The sequence below is a fragment of the Scyliorhinus canicula genome, chromosome 5 (genome assembly GCF_902713615.1).
Source record: "Scyliorhinus canicula chromosome 5, sScyCan1.1, whole genome shotgun sequence".
NCBI classification, from domain to species: Eukaryota; Metazoa; Chordata; class Chondrichthyes; order Carcharhiniformes; family Scyliorhinidae; genus Scyliorhinus; species Scyliorhinus canicula.
Genome location: NC_052150.1, coordinates 223110760 through 223134691, shown reverse-complemented (window position 1 = coordinate 223134691; position 23932 = coordinate 223110760). Strand labels below are relative to the sequence as shown.

The window sequence follows — 23932 nt, the reverse complement described above, 5'->3', positions numbered from 1 at the left end:
TTTCATGCTGCAATAGCTCACTAGCATGTAATTATTAGGATTGCGCCCACGCTCCCAGTCCAGTCACTTTATTGAAGAAAATGTAAATGATTTTGTTTCTGTTTCTGCGACCTTTCTCAGCTCGCTGTCAGCCAAGAAGGGAAGCAGGTCAATGCTGCTCCATGAGCAGCTGCCAGATAGTGCACACTCTGGTCCAACTATCGCTCTCACTGTGCAAGCAATCAAGGACACAGCTTCTACCCTGCCACACCATAAGAGCTGAATTTAATTTTTTGAAGCGAAAGTGATGTTTTCTCATCAGGAGCATTTTTCCCCCTGTAATCCGACGATGACCGCTTTAGCACAGCACTGCACAATCGTTTAAAATGGTGAGAGCTGCCCCCTGTGGTAAATTAATTTGTGACTGACTGACTGACTGCCATACTCTGCGAAGAACTCGCCTGCTGTTTCACACCTGTGGACATGGGTTTGCATCCAGATCGCGCTGTCCAGGGAAAAACACTCTTCTTCCTGATAGTTTAAGGTTTCAACATAAACTGAGCTGAGGTAAATTCAGACAGTTTCTTCAGCTTGAGCAGGGAAATGACCAGAATTCAATCGTAAATCCTCCGCCTTACTCAGACTGGACAAATACTTATTAATAATAATAATAATAATCGCTTATTGTTATCAGTAGTCTTCAATTAAGTTACTGTGAAAAGCCCCTAGTCGCCACATTCCGGCGCCTGTTTGGGGAGGCCGGTATGGGAATTGAACCCGCGCTGCAGACCTTGTTCTGCATTGCAAGCCAACTGTTTAGCTCACTGTGCTAAACCAGCCCATATTCTTGGTGTGGGAAATGGAAATGACTATAGAAGATGGACCCCTAAAGCTGGGGTTTAACAACAGCTTCATTTATGGGGTGCCTTTTAATGTAATAAACTGTCCCAGAGTGTCTCGCAGGAGCATTAGAAGATGAAAATTGGCACTAAACAAAGAGATATTGTAACAGGTGACCAAAAGACTGGTCAAAGTAGTTGGTTGTAAGGAGTGTCTTAGAGGGAGAGAGAGCAGCTGAGAAGTTTAGTGATGGAATTCCAGAGCTTGAAATGAGATCTGACGGAGTGAGAAGCTTAAGAACTTAGTCAGATAAACAGCTGATGAGTTGTACCAAACAACCCTGGCACCTCCTTGAGCATTGGTCACATTCACAGAACATTATGATAGAATCCTGCAGCACAGAAGTTAGCTATTTTGTCCTTTGTATCTATGCTAACTATTTCAATGAGCTAGCTCATTGGCCGCACCTCTATGTTCTTTCTACATAGCCTTGTAAATTATTTCACTTCAAATATTTATCCAATTCCCTCCTGAAAATTACTGAAATTTATTCAATTTCTTTTTCGTCCTTCTCGCCACTTTATTCCAGATTTTGCCTTATTTTCCCTCTGGACTTTTCCCCATAAATGTGCGTTTTGTAGTTGCTGACCCTGCTACCAATAGAAGCAGTTTCTTTCTTCGTAATAAATTTCTATAAATCTCTCTTTAACCTTATCTGCTTTTAATAGAACAATCCTGACTTCTTTAATCTCTCCACATAACCGATCGCCCTCATGCTAGTAAATCTCCTCTGCACCATGGGCGCAATTCTCCCATCGGGAGACTAAGTGCTGACGCCGGAGTGAAAACCGGAGTGTTTCACTCCGGCATCGGAGGCCGCTCCCAACCCCCTATTCTGCCGCCCCGGGGGGCTAGGAGCGGCGCCGCGTTATTTACGCGGGCTGGGCCTTGGCACCGTGTAAAAGCGGCGCCGCGTAAATGATGCGACCGGTGCCGTGTAAATGACGTCACCCGCGCATGCGCAGGTTGGCCAGTGCGAACCCACGCATGCACGGTTGCCGTCCTCCCCGCAGCCGCCCCGCAAGAAATGTTGGATGGATCTTGCGGACGGCGTAGGAAAGGAGGTCCTCCTTCAGAGAGGCCGGCCCGGCGATCGGTGGGCACCGATCGTGGGCCGGGCCCCTTTTGAGCCCCCCCCCCCCCCGGTGCACGTTTCCATTAGGGGTGAAATTAGAACAAGGAGGCATAGCCTCAAAATAAGGGGGTGCAGATTTAGGACTGAGTTGAGGAAGAACTTCTTCACCCAAAGGGTTGATTGATTGATTGGATTTGTTTATTATCACATGTAACAAGGTACAGTGAAAAGTATTTTTCTGCGAGCAGCTCAACACATTAAGTACATGGAAAGAAAAGGGAATAAAAGAAAATACATAATAGGGCAACACAAGGTATACAATGTAACTACATAACACCGGCATCAGGTGAAGCATACAGGGGTGTAGTGTTAATGAGGTCAGTCCATAAGAGGGTCATTTAGGAGTCTGATGACAGTGGGGAAGAAGCTGTTTCTGAGTCTGTTCGTACATGTTCTCAGACTTCTGTATCTCCTGCCCGATGGAAGAAGTTGGAAGAGTGAGTAAGCCGGGTGGGAGGGATCTTTGATTATGCTGCCCACTTTCCCCAGGCAGCGGGAGGTGTAGATGGAGTCAATGGATGGGAGGCAGGTTCCTGTGATGGACTGGGCGGTGTTCACGACTCTGAAATTTCTTGCGGTCCTGGGCTGAGCAGTTGCCATACCAGGTTGTGATGCAGCCCGATAGGATGCTTTCTATGGTGCATCTGTAAAAGTTGGTACGGGTTAATGTGGACATGCCGAATTGCCTTAGTTGCCTGAGGAAGTATAGGCGCTGTTGTGCTTTCTTGGTGGTAGCGTCGACATGGGTGGACCAGGACAGATTTTTGGAGATGTGCACCCCTCGGAATCTGTGGAATTCCCTGCCCAGTGAAGCAGTTGAGGCGACCTTGTTAAAAGCATTTAAGACAAAGATAGACAGATTTTTAAACAGTAAAGGAATAAAAGGTTACGGTGAGCGGGCGGGTAAGTCGAGCTGAGTCCACAAAAAGATCAGCCATGGGGCTGGATTGCACCGCCCAGCCCGCCGGACAGAATTGGATTCAGTACTCGAGCTGAGGACGAAGCAATGAGCCCTTGTTCAGGTGGCTTGTGACTGTAGTTTCCTTACTATACTGGGTACATGAGAAACAGTCTGCCATTCCCATAGAAGTGCATCCCAAATATTGAGGTAAGCAGTAAAGAGCTCTATTGTTGGGAGGGGAAGAGAAAGCGAGGTTAAAGACACAGTGCCTCTTAATATCTCGCAGTCGGGATAGATTGCAATTAATGTGTAGTTAACGTACTCTCACCCCTGACCTTTGCTTTACACCCCTGGGTTTTCAGCTAGTCTCACGAACTGCAGCCCATGGGTAAACAGTGGGTTAAGTTCCATTGATCTTCACGCATCAGCTTCAGAATTTGGCAGCTTGAGGGAGAACTTTCCGATTTCGTCCCCAGTGACCTCCCGGTCACTAACTATTTTATGAAAATGTAATTCTGCAGTCATCTGCATATGTTATGTAATTCATTACATTATATTAAGTTTGAAAATTTGAAAAAAATTCAAATATGTACCCCGCTTGGAAGGATGGGCAGCACGGTAGCATAGTGGTGAACACTGTCGCTTCACAGCTCCAGGGTCCCAGGTTCGATTCCCGGCTTGGGTCACTGTCTGTGTGGAGTCTGCACGTTCTCCCCATGTGTGCGTGGGTTTCCTCCGGGTGCTCCGGTTTCCTCCCACAGTCCAAAGATGTGCAGGTTAGGTGGATTGGCCATGATAAATTGCCCTTAGTGTCCAAAATTGTGCTATTAGGTAATTTGGACATTCTGAATTCTCCCTCTGTGTACCCAAACAGGCGCCGGAGTTTAGCGAATAGGGGCTTTTATCAGTAACTTCATTGCGGTGTTAATGTAAGCCTACTTGTGACAATAAAGATTATTATTATTAGGAGTGGGTAACTTTCGACCTTCCATGTCTAGGTTTTCATTGCCTCGTGTCTGCATCTGTTGCAGACTAATACAGAGATTGATTGGCATGGTTAACAACTACGTTATCATGGGATCACATGACTAGCATGACAAGGCAAACTGGATAAAGATTGGGCTTTTAAATCTTACAGTTGATATGTACCCCATTGCCTATTGTCTGTGACCATATAGTTTATCATACAGGAGTGATGTGAAAGTATTATGATATTCCCTATGCTGTGCTAAACTTAAATTAGGTTTTACTAATAGAAGGGACAAATGAAATGACCACCAATTGTGCTACACTACCATAAGTGAAAAGGCTACTGACACTGAAGTGTGTGAGTTTGCTGAGATGTTGTTGGGTTACCAGCATGCATGGAACTGTATCCCATTGTTCAAGGGAGACGGGGAGAAGCACTGTTGCTAAGTTTCCGATGATCTGTAGAGGGACAGATCGTATTGAGGCAGAAGGACTTGGACAAGCTAGGAGAGTGGGCAATGAAATGAAATGAAAATCGCTTATTGCCACGAGTAGGCTTCAAATGAAGTTACTGTGAAAAGTCCCTAGTCGCCACATTCCGGCGCCTGTTAGGGGAGGCTGTAACGGGAATCTGTACTCGTTGGAGTTTAGAAGGATGAGAGGGGATCTTATTGAAACGTACAAGATACTGCGAGGCCTGGGTAGAGTGGACATGGTGAGGATGTTTCCACTTGTAGGAAAAACTAGAACCAGAGGATACCATCTCAGATTAAAGGGACGATCCTTTAAAACAGAGATGAAGAGGAATTTCTTCAGCCAGAGGGTGGTGAATCTGTGGAACTCTTTGCCGCAGAAGGCTGTGGAGGCCAATTCACTGGGTGTTTTTAAGTTAGAGATAGATGGGTTATTGATTAATAAAGGGATCAGGGCTTATGGGGAGAAGGCAGGAAAATGGGGATGAGAAAATATCAGCCATGATTGAATGGCGGAGCAGACTCGATGGGCCAGGTGGCCTAATTCTGCTACTGAGTCTTATGGTCTATGGGTAGTGTCCTTGGCCCAAACATCTTAGCTGCTTCATTAAAGACCTTCCCTCTATCCTAAGGTCAGAAGTGGAGATGTTCACTGAGGATTACACAATGTTCAGCAGCATTCACAACTCATTAGATACTAAAGTAGTCCATATCCATATATTGCGAGACCTGGACAATATGGAGACTTGGGCTGATAATTGCTAAGTAACATTCACATCACATAGGTGCCAGGCAATCACCATCTCAAATGAGGGAGAATCTAACCATCCTTGACATTCAATGGTATTACCTTCACTGAAACCCCTTGATGAACATCCTGAGGGTTGACCAGAAACTGACTGGACCAGCCATATAAGTACTGTGAACAGGTCAAATGCACTGCAGAGAGTCACTCATCACCTGAATTTTCAAAACTTGTCTACCATCTACATCTACTGAAGTGTGCTGGAATACTTAACTGAATGAGTGAAACACTCGAGGTTTGACACCATCCAGGACAAAGCAGTCTGCTTGATTGGCACCCCATCCACCACCTTCAACATCTATTCTCCACCACTGATGCAGTAGCAGCTGTGTGTACTATCTAGAAGATGCAGTAGCAGCAGTGTGTACCATCTAGAAGATGCAGTAGCAGTTGTGTGTACCATCTAGAAGATGCAGTAGCAGCAGTATGTACCATCTAGAAGATGCAGTAGCAGCAGTATGTACCATCTAGAAGATGCAGTAGCAGCCATGTGTACCATCTAGAAGATGCAGTAGCAGCATTATGTACCATCTAGAAGATGCAGTAGCAGCAGTATGTACCATCTAGAAGATGCAGTAGCAGCCGTGTGTACCATCTAGAAGATGCAGTAGCAGCATTATGTACCATCTAGAAGATGCAGTAGCAGCAGTGTGTACCATCTAGAAGATGCAGTAGCAGCTGTGTGTACCATCTAGAAGATGCAGCAGCAGCAGTGTGTACCATCTAAAAGATGCAGTAGCAGCCGTGTGTACCATCTAGAAGATGCAGTAGCAGCAGTATGTACCATCTAGAAGATGCAGTAGCAGCAGTGTGTACCATCTAAAAGATGCAGTAGCAGCCGTGTGTACCATCTAGAAGATGCAGTAGCAGCAGTATGTATCATCTAGAAGATGCAGTAACAGCAGTATGTACCATCTAGAAGATGCAGTAACAGCAGTATGTACCATCTAGAAGATGCAGTAGCAGCAGTGTGTACCATCTAGAAGATGCAGTAGCAGCCGTGTGTACCATCTGGAACAGTGCATCTCAAACTATCCGATGTGGCGTACCGGCAGTTTTTTTTTTCAATGTGCCAGGGACCGGTGAGCGAAACAAGCCAATCCAGGATTACTGTCTCTTTCTTTTCTGGAAACACTCCAAGTACCGGCAGACGATGGCTCGCGTACCGGCACCGGTACGCGTACCACACTTTGAGAAGCACTGATCTAGAAGATGCAGTAGCAGCCACGTGTACCATCTAGAAGATGCAGTAGCAGCCGTGTGTACCATCTAGAAGATGCAGTAGCAGCAGTATGTACCATCTAGAAAATGCAGTAGCAGCAATATGTACCATCTAGAATATGCAGTAGCAGCGGTATGTACCATCTAGAATATTCAGTAGCATCAGTGTGTACCATCTAGAACAGGGGTGGGCAAACTTTTCCGTGCAAGGGCCACATTCAGAAATTCACAATTTTAAAGGGCCGCATAGTATATTAATTAATAGTCCCGGTTGTAACCAATTAGCTTGCGGCATATACCTCAGCGCTTCCCCCGGCGGCATCCTGCCTTTAGCCCTCATTTTCTCTACTTTTCAAAAATGGCACTTCACCCGGTTATGATTCTGGGCGCCTCATATAGAACATAGAACAGTACAGCACAGAACAGGCCCTTCGGCCCTCGATGTTGTGCCGAGCAATGATCACCCTACTCAAGTCAACGTATCCACCCTATACCAGTAACCCAACAGCCCCCCCCCCATTAATCTTATAAAAAATTTAAAAATTAAAAAAAAAAAATTTTTAAAGTTTTTTTTAATGACTTGATCTTGGTGGGCCGCATAAAGACCTTTGGCAGGCCGCATGCGGCCCGCGGGCCGTAGTTTGCCCACCCCTGATCTAGAAGATGCAGTAGCAGCAGTATGTACCATCTAGAAGATGCAGTAGCAGCAGTGTGTACCATCTAGAAGATGCACTGCAGAAACTCACCAAGGCTCCTTCTGAGTATCTTTCACACCTGTGACCTCTACCATCTAGAAGGACAAGGGCAGCAGATACATGGTGAAGACCATCACTTGGAGGTTCTCTTCCAAGTCACTCACTATCCTGGCTTGGAAACATATCACCGACCCTGCAATGTCACTGGGTCAAATCCTAGAACTCCCTCCCTAACAGTATGGTGGGTGTACCTACACCACAGGGCTGCAGAGGTTCAAGAAGGCAGCCAACCACCACCTTCACAAGGGTAATTGGGGATGGGCAATAAATACTGACCTAGCCAGCGATGCCCACATCCCTTGAAAGAGTTTTAAAAACATTATCGCAATATTATGTCAGTTCCTTCACCGCATGAATTGCAGCAGTTAAAAGTACAGGTCCACCACTACCTCAGGGCAACTCTTGGGTCTTGCCACTGGCACTCATTGACACCCTGACAACAAATTTGAACAAAAATTTCTCAGCCAAGCAAGTGGACATCACTTGCAAGCAAAGGCCCAGGACTTGGTTTTCTATTTACTGTGCAGTAAATGTGTCTGATTGAGAAAGAAGATTTTAGGTACAGGTACCCTGGCTGTACAGGTAGATGCCTGTATAAGAGGCAATTTGTAGGAATAGATAGTGTATGAACAATGCGTGTGATTTTATAACCTAAGAATTGCTAATATCAGAAAGGATAGACTACAATTAAAAGAAATTACACAAAATGGCTGTTAGCTGAGTTAGCCACATTCCTGAACAACCATTAGCTGGGTTAAGTTACAAACTGGTATAAATAACATAAGACATTGAATGGGAAGCAGACATGGGAGATTCAAGGGAGGCAGGCACCAAGAAATACAGGGACCATTGTTCAACCTCGCCAGCCCTAGGTCGGCGATGCAGGCGGGAAAGATAACTTTAACAGTGAGTATAAGTGACTTCTTCATGGTGTTAGGGGCTGCTAAGCTACCAACCCATTTTACGTAATGTCAAATTTAATTGGCTATATAACAAATGTATGTAATCTATAATCAGTGTTATTGGACAAGGTCCAGCTGAAATGGGCTGTGTAGCTGTTTTGTAAAAATGTATGAGAATGGATGTTTTCCTTTGTTCGATGGAACAGACTTTAACAGACGCCATCTCCTCGCCGGCGAAATAAACCGCTTGATGCCAGGATCAGCCCTCGGCGTTGAGTGATTTCTTTGAGATCCTCTCCCGCTAACAGTGCCATTACCACCTTGTACATGAGAAAACAATTAGATTTTTCTTTAGTTGCTGCTGAAAATATTGTTTGAAAAACCGATGAGATATTCTTTTTACGGATTTGTTTTTAGCCTGTCCAATGACAAAATCCTGGCCATACTTGAAAGCCCGTGTGATAGAATGTCATTCCATGAAAATTTGTGGTTTGTCGAACGGTAATGTCTGCAGTTGAAAATGAAATGAGCATCAGGAAAGTGAGTGAATAGGTCAGAACCCTCACCTTTCATCTCTGGGCCCAAGGTGGAAATGCAGCTTGGGCCAACAGGATGGATTCTGACCTCGACACAAGCTAAGCTTGGGATGCTTTCAACCAGGTTTCCAGTTGGTGCAAGTTTGTGAAAAAAAAATGAAATGAAAATCGCTTATTGTCACGAGTAGGCTTCAACCAAGTTACTGTGAAAAGCCCCTAGTCGCCACATTCCGGCGCCTGTCCGGGGAGGCTGGTACGGGAATTGAACCGTGCTGCTGGCCTGCCTTGGTCTGCTTTAAAAGCCAGCGATTTAGCCCAGTGTGCTAAACCAGTGTGCTAAACACAAGGCTGGGATTGGGGGAAAATTGGTGATTTCTCTTAAGCCCTTGTGCATGTGGCAGGTCAGTGGTCCTGGCTCCCAAAGCATGGATCTCAGGTGAAACCAGAAGCAAGGTTTCCGGGATTCGCTAAGGCTGGTAATTCGGAAAACCCATTAGAGGAGCTAGCGCCAGTTGCATGTGCCTTAGCTCAATCTAAATGCAGCTTTAGAGAGGCCACAAGAATTAACGATGTGGGGAATTGCAAATGTTGGGCTCGTGGTGAGGAATGCTCATCCGTTCAAGTTACGGCAAATTGTTGACTTCCCGAAAACTAGATTGGAACTGCCATTACCATCTTCAATCAAGCACAAGAAGATTCAAAATTAACTTGTATTTAAAGCCTGTTAAGAGGTGTATTGCATCTGTGGATTGGCAAAGGAAACCTCTTAGCTCCATTCCTTTCCCCACAGGGAGAGAGGTAGTAAACCTTATGGCCTTTCTGAACAAACCATGCAACTTAGTGCTGCCCACTAAGTGCTGAATAGAGACCAACCCAAATCAGCAGGAGATATTGAATGTTTTCTTTCGGTAGGTAATTTGTAAGTCATTTTATTTTGTGTGTTAATGGAGTTCGAGGTGTTTTTTATGTTTAGATGGGAGGAGATCGTCTTGTGGCATTTTGTGTATTACAAACAAAGATGGGAGCACAATCTTTCGAAGTAAAAATGCTTGTAAATGCTCGGAATCTGAAACAAATTCAGAAAATGGTAGGAATGTTCATCAGCTCTCATGCCATCGCTTAAGAGAAAGGCATGTTAATATTTTAGACATAATATGCCATCAGAACAGCAAGTTAACTCTCTTTTCTCTCTGCAGATGCTGACTGCCTTGCTGTGTTTTGCATAATTTTATTTTCTATTCCCTTTTTTCCGTCATGCTAGAACGGTTTCTCAGTGGGAATGTGGTTCGTACAAGTGGATTCTATCAAACTATCCAAACACTGATGACCCGTTTCTCTTTCTGCAGTCTGAAGACTTGGGCACTTGCAGTCAGTACGACATGGGAAGGCAGGGCCGGAGTATGATGCCCAGCGCCAGCTGCGTCTTCCCTGGATTCATGCTGCGAAAGCCCTCCTCCGAGACGGACATCGAGAACTGGGCGTCAAAACACTTCAACAAGCATACACAGGGAATCTTCCGCCGCAAAGTCTCCATCGCCAATATGCTAGCCTGGAGCAGCGAGTCGATCAAGAAGCCCATGATAATGACAGCCGATCGCAATGTCAAGAAGGAAGCGTGCGAAGTGTTCAAATTGATCCAAATGTACATGGGTGACCGGCGGGCCAAGGTGGACCAACTCAACGTGGCGCTGGAGATTGCCACAAAGGGCTGGAGCATGCAGGGCCTGAGGGACGAATTGTACATCCAACTGTGCCGGCAGACTACTGAAAATTTTAGATACGAGAGTCTTGCCAGGGGTTGGGAATTAATGGCCATCTGCCTGGCCTTCTTCCCTCCTACTCCCAAATTCCACTCCTACCTGGAAGGCTATATCTACCGGCATATGGATCCAGTGAATGATGCAAAAGGTAAGCCACTAATGATTGAAAAAGCAGCTCGGAGAGCAATCTATAACTTCCATGTTTCACAAGAAGACAAAGAAATCCCTTATTTTGCCCCTCCCCTCTTTGAAATGGATACTGCATTGAAAATGTTTAATTGATTCTTATAGATGTATACGTACAAAATACACCCCCAAAATACACACATACTCTGAACGCCTCTGCCTGAGTATACATTTTGTAGACTGGTTGCTGTGGATGCTGGTCATGATTTTTTTCTTTGTCTGTGATATCTAGTCTTTGCAGACAGTAAAAGCTGTAGCTGCTCCTAGTCCAGGTGTCCTATGTAATGCCTAGAAATAGGAGGGGAAGAATTAAGTGAAGGGAATCCAGGCAGGGACAGTGTTGAAGCATGATGCACTATCAATTACAACGAGACAAAAGTAGAATGTAATCGAGGCTTTATTACGAAGAGATGTGTGGCCTCCTACAGCAGCTGGCGAAATGGCTGCAGCTCGGAGAGCACACATATTTACACTCCACCTACTGGGCAGAGCCAGCAGGCAGGGATCTACCCCCATACCTGTAGTACAGGGGCCTCACCGTAATACCAGTATATACAATATAATACAACAGTGGTGACTACCCCAAAGCACTGATTGGGACATCCTTGTTTCCATGTTATACTGAGTGTAATGTGTGAGGAGGTAGGACAGGAGGAAGCCATTCATGTTTATAGGCCTGTCCTACATTTCAATTGCCCATTTCAACTCCAGCTATCAGTCTTGTTGCTGTAACCCTTGATGTCCTGACCTAATAAAGATTATCAATCTCAGTTTTTAAATTTTCAATTGGGGGCTGGGTTGGTGGAAACTTCCAGATTTCCACAAGCCTGCTTTGAAGAAGTGCTTTCTGATATCCCCTCCGAAATACCTAGCTTTGATGTTAAGATTATGCCCTTTTGAGGGGGCAGCACGGTGACGCAGTGGGTTAACACTGCTGCCTCACGGTGCCGAGGTCCCAGGTTCGATCCCGGCTCTGGGTCACTATCCGTGTGGAGTTTGCACATTCTCCCCGTGTTTGCGTGGGTTTCGCCCCAATAACCCAAAGATGTGCAGGCTAGGTGGATTGGCCACGCTAAATTGCCCCTTAATTGGAAAAACTAATTGGATAGTCTAAATTTGTTTTGGACTGTCCCACTAGTGACAATAGTTACTCCCTCTCTACCCTATCACAACGAAATAAGAACTGAAATAGGCCATTCGGCCCCTCAAGCCTGCTCCACCGTCACATAAGATTGTGCCTGATCTGTGTGTGTTTCATTAACCCCCCAGATCACCTTTGATTCCTTTGCCTAACGAGAATCGACCTACCTCCACCTTAAAGTTATTCAGTGGCCCCACCTCCACCATCTACTGAGGCAGAGAGTTCCAAAGTCTCACAACACTCTGAGAGAAAACATTTCTCCTCATCTCTTCCATCACCTGAACTATCTCAAGCAGATCAGCCCCACAATCTTTTGAGTCTTAATATACATTTTGGCATTGATAGATTTGGATACATTCTTCTTCTCTTCTTGAGTTCTTTGCCTGAAGGTAGGTCTGACCCACAGCTTTGCAATTTCCACCACAGGTAGGGCAACACGACAGGTCTTGAATCCATCCCAGCCAATTTGGGACAGCCACTGGGACGTACAATAGATTTCCAAACTCTAAATTCATAGTTGGGCCATAACTGAACAAATTAATTTCTTTCTTGTTTTTATGACTGTTGATCAATTGCATATCCTCTACTAACAATGAGTAAGATAGCTTGAGTTTAGTTTTGATTACTAGCATCACTAAGTGTTAGCCATAACTTTCACTTATTGGGTCTTCTAATCAATCTTGGATTTCTCTTAAGGAAAATGAGTTGCCTCTGTAAATACCCGATGACAATATTACAATTGAAGATAGACAATAGAAATAAGAAGTTCTGCGGCAGTCTCGCCAGAACACATCTGCAGTTAAAGCATCTGTTTAGTCCTTGTTTAAAACTAATTCTGGCCTCAAGCTATTAGCATTTTTCATTTTAATTGCTTACCTAGTGTATAGTGAAAGGAGAAAGAGGGCTGTATTTATTAGAATTCTGATCCCACACATATTAGTAGCCATAACTCACTGGTGATGAATTAACAGGGCAGCGCTATAAATCACATCCCACTGTTTCTCATACGCATTCTGCTGGTACCACTCATGGAGAGCTGCAGATATTGAAACAATTTTTTGTTCAGTCACCATTTAAATAATTTATTCAAGTGTGTAAAGCAGGACTAATTTTTTATTCAGTCCTCAGAATTTACCTCTTAATGCTGCAGAAAGCAGTTTTAATAATTGATCTCGGCAGTGGTCTCTATATCTGTCTATTTGGCACTTTACGTCCACCAAATTGAGAAATGCTGGTGCTGGGGAGTGCATGCTTTCCATTTTGGACCCAAGGCGCTCCTAGTTATCACTCCTACTCCACCAAGCAGAGCACGACTAAAGTGCTTTTATGTTGGGGTCCATGGGGTATTTGTGCCACTGGCTGCCAAAGATCAGGTCACATTCAATCTGAGAATGTGTAAAGATAGGTCTAAGCAATTTTGGCATGATTATATTCATGTCTGAGATCAACAGATTTTTATTCAGTAAGGATATCCAGTGTTATGGATTAATTTGAGGAGACGTGGCCTCCTCCTGTTTCTATGGTTGGTGTCAGTTGTGTGAGACATGGATTTTGTAAATTGACAGCACAAGCATACCACTGACGCCAATATAAACAAGCTTTGGGTTATCGAGCAATCTGGCCTCAATCCCCGCCAGTATACCTCAGCACCAACCTCAGGGTGCGCTTTACATTCCCCTCACCAGGTATCCTTCTGCATGATACTGGCAATTAGTGCCAAATTCCAGGACGTTTTTGTCCGGTTATACCTTAACCCATAAGGAGATAGACTGATCTGGTCACATCTCCATAACTGGAACAGGTCAATAATTGAGGATTAGCCGTTTGGAAAAGGAGCTGAGATGAGGTGCTTGGGGCTGCTTTGTGTTCACTGATTTATACCAGTCCTAAAGAATGAAGCAAAATGGTGATGTGAACATGACACTCAACTCTCCTGGCTCTTCTATTTGCGCAAATGTTATAGTTTCAGGTGAAGATTTTTTTTTTATTAGTTGATGGGATATGGGCCTCGTTGGCCGGGCCAGCATTTATTGCCCATCCCTGAGGGCATTTAAGAGTCAACCACTTTGCTGTGGGCCTAGAATCACAAATAGGCCAGACCAGGTAAGAACAAAAGATTCCCTTCCCTAAAGGACATCAGCAAAGACAACAACACGGCTGGGAATGGAAAACTGTGTGTCGGGATGTAGGACACTTTAAATGGCAGAATGTGGAGAGATCAATTCTTCCAGGCTTTGGAACAACGCAAATAACATCTGATTTCCATTGACTGCCTTTCACAAGTCTCCAGGGTGAGTGGGTAAAGAAGCAACAAGGAATAATTAAGGAAAAGGCAACACAGAGTGGAGATGAATGACAGAACAGTCCAATACCCAACCCTTGTTTGTCAGCTAACTGGAAGGTAGTGAAGTGGTTTGAATTGTCCTTGCTTATACTGTTTGTTATAAGGTCACACTTTGAGCAACTTTGCAGGCAAAAAAAATTTAAAGCTTAGAACATCGAGTCCATCTTTACGAGATCACCCGCTACAACAAACAAGGTCTGTAACCAGTTCTTAGAATATTGTTTGGAGCTGATCCTACTTATTTGAACTCTAAATCCCTGTGAAGGCATGGGAGGCATTAAATGGCCTGTGTTTACAGCAGCCTATTTCCAGGTTGTCTAAACGTACATCTGAGTCCCAATCCTTGAAAATCCTGCCCTCACAACCCAGGAAAATCCATTCCTACGATGTTCTAAGCTTTAAATGTAGGTTGTCTAAACCTACATGTCTGAGTCCCAATCCTTGAAAATCCAGCCCTCGCGACCCAGGAAACTCAGTTCCTTTTGCACCTCCTACTCATTGTTTGAATTTCAAAGTCCTGGAGTTTTGGAAAGCTCAGTTTTGGCATTTGAGGTAAATCTTCAATCAGGGCACTAAAATTTGCCGCTTGAGATATGCAGATTAATCATTACCTGGATTCAAATTTTTTTACAAGTTTTCCAAGGTTGTGCAGCAGGTGGAGTGTAAAGCTTAGACACCTCTGTCCAGAATGGGCTGTGTGTTGACACAAAGGAATACATGTGCCCACACTGGTCTTGAGTTGCTGATCGAACATAGAACATACAGTGCAGAAGGAGGCCATTCGACCCATTGAATCTGCACCGACCCACTTAAACCCCCACTTAACCTAACCTTTTTGGATACTAAGGGCAATTTAGCATGGCCAATGCACTTAGCCTGCACGTCTTTGGACTGTGGGAGGAAACCAGAGTATCTGGAGGAAATCCATGCAGGCACGGGGAGAACGTGCAGACTTCGCATAGAAAGTGACCCAGCGGGGAATCGAACCTGAGACCCTGGCGCTGTGAAGCCACAGTGCTATCCACTTGTGCTACCGTGCTGCCCAGTTGCTGTGTTGCTACAGGGAGACACTGAAAAGGATCAGGCCAACTTTCTTTCACAGGAATAAAAAACGAAGCAGCAGAGAGCTTACAGTGACATCCTTTAGTCATGCATCTGAGATGGTTAACAGAAATTGGGATTGAATAGTTAGCCCATCTGCATGAACAAACAATGGACATTGGCCCCCAGCAATCCACCAAAAATAGCACAGGCAAGGAGGTAAGGATCAGATCATCCACTTGCATTGAGTGGGGAGATAATGCCTGAACAGGAAGGAAGGACCTGGATTGATTCCTCAGTGTGGGCAGAGTTTGTATTGGCTGGGCTAATAGAAGTAATAGCACATCTGGACTTTGCATTGCTGGATTAGGAAGAGGAGAATCACTATGTTCCTCTTTGTTCTTGTGACCATCACTGACAAGGTTGCCCTCCCCTAATTACTCTTCAGAAGATTGTTGTTGAGCCATCTTGTAGCAATGCAATCAGTGAGGTGAAGGTACACAGACAGATGTTTGAATCCTGGTCTAATTGAATGACAGGTTCAAGATCATCCATGATTTAATTGAATGGTGGAACAGGCTCCAGTGGCTATTGGCCTGCTCCTGGCCCAATGTTCCTCATCGTTCTCCAGCAACCCCTGCTGAAACAGAATGAGTTTGTGGGCTTCAGATAGGACGAGACTGAGCTCAGTTGTAACAGCCACTATGAATCCAAGAGTCCGTTGATTGTTGCCACAAGGGCTCACAAACCGCTGCCCGTAGAAATGTACCTCAGCAAAGCTGAGATAGATAAAAGCATCTGAAACCAAACAATTTACAATTGAAACAGATAGTAAATTTGAAACAATCTTTTAGCAGACAACACAAGTGGAGTAAACAGTTTAGTTTTAATCCAAGTGCTGAATGCAGAATTTAATGTACGGACCATGTCATTGAATCACTTGTCAAAGTATGAATTCCTCATTTGTGTTGTTTATCAGTCTCCTTTATATTTGGGGATAACCTTTGCATTCCTGTTTGTGAGAGTGACGAGGAGGCCATTCTGATTGTCACACAAATGCAACAACAACTTACATTTGCACAGTAAAACATCTTAAATCACTTCACGGGAGAGATTATCACCAGAGATGATCAGAAATAACGTGATGCCCAGTCCAAAAGGAGAAATTAGGACGGGTAACCAACAATTTGACCCAAGTAAGATGTAAAGGAGTGTCTGAAAAGCGTGGAGAAAGGCAGAGGGGGAAAAAAAGCGAGGGAATTCCGTATCCTTGGGCCCAAACAGCTGAAAGCGTAGTCAAAGGTGGAATGATTGAAATTGGTGATGCACAGGAGGCCAGAACTGGAAGAATGCAGAGATCTCCGAGGGTGTTGCAGGAATGGGGAGGGGTGAGGCCCTGGAATGATATGAAAGCAAGGATAAGGATCTAAACTTGAGGCATTGCTGGAGCAGGAACCAATCCAGGTCGGTGAGCACAAGGTGAATAGGACTTGGTGCGAGTTCGATTACAGGCCGCATTATCTTGGAAATTCTCTTACATTGAACTGTAAGGTTACGAGAATTAGCACTACTTACTTTCTTTTTATATGAATAAGTGGCTTCTAAATCTGTCAAATGCACAAATTAAAAGTAGGTCATCTGGCTCTTTGAGCCTGCTGCACCATTTGATAAGATCATAGTTGATCTGATGTGGCTTCAACCCTTCTTTCCTGCCTACCCCCTACACCCTTAGATTCTTGATTGACAAGGGAGTCAATCTAGCCTTAAAAATATTCAATGTTGCAGCCTCCATCCTCTGGGGAGGAGAACTACACAGACCCTCTGAGGGAAAAGAATTACTCCTCATCTACATCTTCAAAGGGAGACCCTTACTTCGAAACTGTGAACCCTGCTTCTAGACTTGCCCATCAGGAGAGCACTGTCAAATTGACGCCGTCTGTTTGAAATGTTCCCAATGATTCCTACTACCTCCACAATTCCAACTGTCAGAAGCAACTGCTTCAGTGAAACAAGAGTGGAATTTCAGTTTGAGGCACCTGATAGTTCTATACCTTCCCAAAGTGACGTGGCAGAGATTCAATAAACTCAATTCCCACTGCTCTAACTACTGCGTCACCCATTTTTCTATATTTAAACTAAACTAAACTTGGTTAGATCCTCAATCTGTAACTGGTTTCCAGTTATGCTTTATTATATTTATAGACGCGCTGAATCACTTGACTTACAGGTTGGATGTTAATCTTATGTACTCATTTTATATAAAAACCATCTGGACCCTCTTGATTCTAGTCTGTAACTCCGGTAACCATTATTCTACATATGAACCATCTGAACACTTCAATACAATTCCAGTCTGTAGCTCACTGCTTGGTATCCCTTATTCTATAAAAGTAAAATCGGCATCGGCATAGTCCCAGATGACCATAGGCTGATTTCCTCTTTGAGGGGGAGAGCCGACTGGTGATGATTTCACCTGATTTAACCTGAAGATCATAGAATCATGGAATTTACAGTGCAGAAGGAGGCCACTCGGCCCATCGAATCTGCAGCGATTCTTGGAAAGAGCATCCTACTTAAGCCCACACCTCCACCCTATCCCCATATCCTAGTAACCCCACCTACCCTTTTTGGACAAGGGCAATTTATCATGGCCAATCCACCTAACCTGCACATCTTTGGACCACACCTCAGGCAGGAAACAAGGTTGAGAAGGCCGGGCCTTTATGAATAACCTCGGCCTGGACGGGAATTGAACTGCTGGCCTCGCTCTGCATCACAAACCAGTTGTTCAGCCAACTGAGCTAAACCGGCCCACCCTCATTCTATATATAAAAGCATCTGAACCCTTTGATTCGATTCCAATCTGAAATTCATTCACGGCTATCCATTATCTTCATGCAGCACATTTTTTAACTACTGCCATAGAAGAATCCTAGCATAATCTATATTAAAATGTCACTCTTAAATTACCTTTAGCTCTCATGGTTAAATTAACAAAATAATCTAGCGCTAAGGGATATTTATTGAACTAAATGCATCAGTTGGTGAAATTGTGCTTCTCCCCAATTACCTCAACTTGAGAGAATGGAATTAATTTAAACCTTCCTGTGAATTATTTGAATCCACTATATTCAGCAAATCGTTTGTTTTAAACTTCTGGTGACTGTATGTAAGAGCAAGATGCACAAAAGGTGGCCCCCGGCAGGGTCTTTGTTTTCGATCCCTTTTACCCGTTTTTACAAGGGGTTTTGGTGTCCAAGCCTGGGTTGTTGAGTGGGTGGACTCTTTCCCGACGGTGCTATGCCAAAATCATTGACGAAGAAGCCCAATACTGAGAAGGCTCAGAAGGCTAGCTCCTCAAAGAAAGGCGGAGGAGGGAAGATGGCTACCATGCCCATTACACTAAACATGTTGGCCGTGGTAATGGCGCAGAAGCTGGAAAAATGTGGCAAACAGACGGTCAGCCAGTTTGAGCGGCAGGGCCTGGAGATTAAGGAATCTTTAAAGCCATCTTCAAGGAGGCTTTGGGCCCGGTCCGTGAACGAACGCGGTGCAAGCTCAAGATGAGACAGTGAAGGGGGTGAAGGAGGCCTTGGCAAGGCACGAGGATCGGCTTGCTGTGGCGGAAAGTAATAAAGGCCTGACATTCATGGTGGAGGAGCTTGAGAATAGGTCATGGCGGCTAAACCTCAGGTTAGTGGGGCTGCGGAGGGAGTGGAGGGCTCGAAGCCGATCCAGTATTTCACCAAAATTATTTCTCGACTGGTGGGAAGGGATGAAGTGTTCACCTCTCCAGAGCTAGATAGAGCACAGCAGGCACTCAGGCAAAAGAAAAGGCCGAATGAGCCTTAGCAGGCGGTGATAATCCGCTTTCACAGTTATCAATGAAGGGAAAGGGTCTTCGAGTGGGCGAAGGAGATTCGGAATATCGACTGGAATGGGAACATGGGGTGAGGATGTACAAGACGTTGCGGCCTTCAACACGCTGAAGGCAGCATTTTATAATGGCGTGTGATTTGGTGTGGTGTACCCGGCGCGGCTACGGGTCACAATGGACTCAGATGATCACTTTGACACGCGGTGTAAGTTTATGTACCCAGGGCGCAAGGGGTTTTTGTATTTTTCACTGGTGTACAAGGTGTATTCAAGGATCGACTTTTTTGTTATGGGTAGGACCCTACTCCCCCGGGTAAAGAGCGTGGAGTATTCAGCTGTGGTCATCTCCGACCACGCACTGCATTTGGTGGACCTGAGGTTGGAGGCGGGGCAGGTGTAACGTGCGAGTTGGAGGATGGACGTGGGTTTTTTATCAGATCTGGCATTTTGGCGGCTTAGCCTCATCCAATTCAAGGTGCTGCACCGGGCCCACATGACTGGGACGAGGATGAGTAGGTTCTTTGGGGGTGAGGACAGGTGTGTCAGGTGCTCGGGGAGTCCAGCGAACCATGCCCATATGTTCTGGGCATGCCCGGCACTGGAGGAGTTCTGGAAGGGGGTGGCGAGGACGGTGTCGAGGGTGGTGGGATCCAGGGTCAAGCCAGGATGGGGACTCGCGATTTTTGGGGTTGGGGTGGAGCCGGGAGTGCAGGAGGCGAAAGAGGCCGGTGTGCTGGCCTTTGCGTCCCTAGTAGCCCGGCGAAGGATCTTGCTACAATGGAAGGATGCGAGGCCCCCAAGCGTGGAGACCTGGATCAATGACATGGCGGGTTTCATTAAGCTAGAGAAGGTCAAATTCGCCCTGAGAGGGTCGGTACAAGGGTTCTTTAGGCGGTGGCAGCCTTTTCTCGACTTTCTGGCTCAACGATAGGGTACGGGGACAGCAGCAGCAGCAACCCGGGGAGAGAAAACGGGAGGGAAAAGGGGGGGGGGCCGACAATGACTATGTTTGTTTATTTAATTTTAATATTTTTTAAGTTCTTTTGTTGTTCATTAGGGTTGGGGGGGTGGGGGGATGTGATACATGCGCCGATACGGTCTGGGGGTGTCACAGTTATTATGGGTTATTTTGTTGCATTTCATTGTTTGTCGTTATGTTTTATATTTTCTGTAAAAAATTCCAATAAAAATTATATAAAAAAAAAAAAGATCTGGCATTTTGTGCAAAGCTTTCTAGGGCTGTAGGGGACTATGTGGAATGGAACAAGAATTGGATAGTCTCTCGGTGGTGTGGGAGGCGTTAAAAGTGGTAACTGAGGGAAGATCATCTTGTAGAAGGACAGGGAAACCAAGAGGGAGTGCAGGAAGGTGGTGGACGAGATTTTGGGTGCAGATAAGGAGTTTGCGAATAACCCAACGCCAGAATCTTGGGAACGCAGGAAGAAACTGCAAATGCAGTTCCACCTACTAGCCACAGAACGGGTGATGGGCAAGCTGCAGCGCTTAAAGGGGACGGTATATGGGTATGGGGAGAAGGCTAGCCGCCTGTTTGCTCATCGTTAAGGTGACAGGAGGCTGCCAGGGAGACTGAAGGTGCGGGGGGCGTTGGTTTCTGCCCCCAGAAAAAAGTCACTGAGGTCTTTCAATCCTTTTATGAGGGGCTCTATAGGTCAGAGCTATCTGACCAGATGAGCAGGGGATGGTGGAGTTCTTGGAGGGTTTGGCGTTTCCTCAGATTGGGGAGGAGTTGCGAGAGGAATTGGAGGTGTTGATGGGGCTGGAGGAGGTCCACAGAGCCTTAGGAAAGATACAGGTGGGGAAGGTGCCAGGGCCAGATGGGTTCCTGGTAGAATTCTAGAAGAGGTTCATGGATCAGCTGGCCCCATTGGTGATGGGGATGTTAACAGCTCATTGGCGCAGGGTTCTCTCCCGGAAACCTTGGGGCAGGCGTCCATCTCCCTCCTTCTGAAGAAGGACAAGGACCCTACAGAATGTGAGTCGGACCAGCCAATTTCTCCACTTCATGTGGATGCGAAACTTTTGGCCAGAGTCTTAACATTGAGGTTGGAGTCCTGCTTTCCGGAGGTAGTGGGGGAAGACTAGGCAGGATTGTGAAGGGCAGAAAACTGCCAATTAATGTGAGGCATTGGGGCCAGACTCAGAAATAACCATGTCTCTGGACGCAGAAAGGGTGTTCGATGGGGTTGAATGGAGCTACCTTTTTGTGGTTCTGGAGAAGTTTGGGATCGGCCCTGGGTTTGTGTCATTGGTTAGGCTGTTACATGAAGCACCATCTGCAAGTGTGTGAATGACCACCATGAGTTCAGGGTTATTTACGTTGTACAGCGGGATGAGGCAGGGAAGTCCTATGTCCCCTTTTTGTTCACGTTGGCGATCGCGTTGAGGGCCTTAGATAAGTGGAGAGGGATTGAGAGGCGGGGGGGGTAGAGCACAGGGTGTTCATGTACGCAGATGATTTGTTGCTCTAGGTAAGAAATCCTGGGCCAGTTATGGGGGGTATATTGGGAATATTGAAGAGGTTCGGCTCCTTTTCAGGGTATGACCTGAATGTGGGAAGGTGAGTATCTTGTGGTTAGCCCTTCTAGGGGAGGACCTGGGCTGGTGGGACTGCCGTTCCGTCAGGTGGGGACTGGTTTTCGTTATTGGGGGGTCCAGGTGACCCAGGACTGGGCGCGACCTTGCAAGTTAAATTTTACGAGCCTGGTGAATAAGGATAGAGTGGATCTACAGAGATGGGACAGCCTTCCATTGTCATTGGCAGTCCAAGTTCAATCTATTAAGATAAATATCTTGCCACGATTTGTGCCCACATTAAAAGGATCCGTCCCCGGGCTACCAGGGAGGCAAAGGCCAGGATGCCGGCCTCTTTCACTCCCTGAACTCCCGGCTCTTCTGACACTCCAAAGATCGCTATCACTGGACTCGGCACAACCTGCGTGCCTAGCACCTTGGACATTGTCTTGGCAAACCCCTGCCAGAATCCTCCAAGCTTCGGGCATGCCCAAAACATATAGACATGGTTTGTTGGGCTTCCCGCACACCTCGCACATCTATCTTCTACCCCGAAAAACTTGCTCATCCTCGTCGCCGTCATGTGTGCCCGATGTGCCACCTTAAACTGTATTAGACTAGCCTAGCACGTGATGAGGAGGAATTAACCCTGCTTTGGGCGTCCGCCCACAGACTCGCCTCTAACTCCCCACCTAGCTCCTCCTCCCACTTGCCCTTCAGTTCCTCCACCGGGGTCTCCTCTGCCTCCACCAACTCCTGATAGATATCCAACACTTTCCCCTCCCCCACCCAGGTACCAGACACTACTCTGTCCTGTACCCCTGTGACGGGATCAGCGGGAAAGCCAACACCCGTTTCCTCAGAAAGCCCCGGACTTGTAAATATCTGAAACCATTCCCCGGCGGCAGCTTAAACTTGTTCTCCAGCGCCTTCAGACTGGGAAAACTCGCGTCTATGAATAGATCTTCCATCCGTCGAATTCCTGCTCTCTGCCAACTTTGGAACCCGCCATCTATCCTGCCCAGCGCAAACCTGTGGTTGTTGCAAATCGGGATCCAGCCTGACACACCCTCCACCTTCTTATACCTCCTCCATTGCCCCCTGATCCTCAATGCCGCCACCACCACCGGGCTACTGGAGTACCGGGCTGGCGAGAACGGCAGAGGTGCCGTTACCAGTGCTCCCAAACTGGTGCCTTTGCATGACGCCGCCTTCACTGCCCAATAGTAGTTACAGAAGTTCGACAGCGCCAACCGACCCTCCTCCCAACTGCGCTCCAAAAACATTTTCTTCACCCGTGGGGCTTTATTCGCCCATATGAAGCCTGAAATAATCTTGTTTACCCGCTTGAAAAAGGCCTTGGGGATGAAGATGGGGAGGCACTGGAAGACAAACAAAATCTGGGGAGCACCATAATTTTCACGGTCTGTACCCTCCCCCGCCAGAGATAGCGGGAGCATATCCCATCTTTTAAATTCCCCCTCCATTTGCTCCACCAGCCGGGTTAGTTTGAGCCTGTGTAATGCCTCCTATTTCCGAGCCACCTGTATTCCCAGGTAGCGAAAGCTCCTCTCTACCACCCTGAGTGACAGCTCTTTCAGTCTCCTCTCCTGCCCCCTTGCCTGGATCACGAACAATTCACTTTTTCCCATGTTCAATTTGTACCCCGAGAACCTGCCAAATTCCCCCAAGATCTGCATAACCTCCCCCCCCCCCCCCCCATCCCCACCACCGGGTCCGAGATGTACAAGAGCAGGTCGCCTACGTACAGCCAAACCCGGTGCTCCACCCCCCCACCCTCCCCCCTGAACCAGCCCCTGCCACTTCCTTGATGCTCTCAGCGCCATGGCCAATGGCTCTATAGCCAGACAGAACAGCAACGGGAGAGGGGGCACCCTTGTCTCGTCCCTCGTTGTAGCTTAAAGTACCCCGACCTCAGCCGGTTCGTGCGCACACTCGCTACTGTTGCCTGGTAGAGCAATCGCACACAGTCGATGAAGCCACAACCCAAAACTTCCCTGCGTCTCCCAAAGATACTCCCATGCCACCCGATCAAAAGCCTTCTCCGCGTCCATTGCAACCACCACCTCCGCCTCCTCTCCTTCTGAGGGCATCATAATTACATTCAAAAGCCTCCAAATGTTAGCATTAAGCTGTCTACCCTTAACAAATCCGGTTTGGTCCTCCCCTATCACCCCAGGGACACAATCTTCTATCCTAGTGGCCAAAATCTTAGCAAGCAGCTTTGCATCTACGTTCAAAAACAGGATCGGCCTATATGACCCACATTGCTCCAGGTCTTTTTCTCGTTTAAGGATGAGCGAAATTGAGGCCTGCGACATCGTTGGGGGGGAGGATTCCCCTCTCTTTAGCCTCATTAAAGGTCCTCATCAGCCCTCACAGTGGGCACAACACCTCTGAGAACTTCTTATAGAATTCTACCGGGTAACGTTCCGGCCCCGGAGCCTTGTCCGAC

At 46.4% G+C, this 23932-nt stretch overlaps 1 protein-coding gene across 8 annotated transcripts in view; it reads left to right on the top strand.

The window, feature by feature from the left end:
• Positions 1-23932, top strand: part of arhgap39 (Rho GTPase activating protein 39) — a 632129-nt gene that overhangs the window by 424783 nt on the left and 183414 nt on the right. For all 8 annotated transcript variants that reach the window (XM_038798609.1, XM_038798606.1, XM_038798607.1 and 5 more), the window contains one exon: positions 9923-10484. In XM_038798609.1, coding sequence (XP_038654537.1) covers positions 9923-10484 — 562 coding nt within the window. The remainder of the gene's footprint in view (positions 1-9922; positions 10485-23932) is intronic.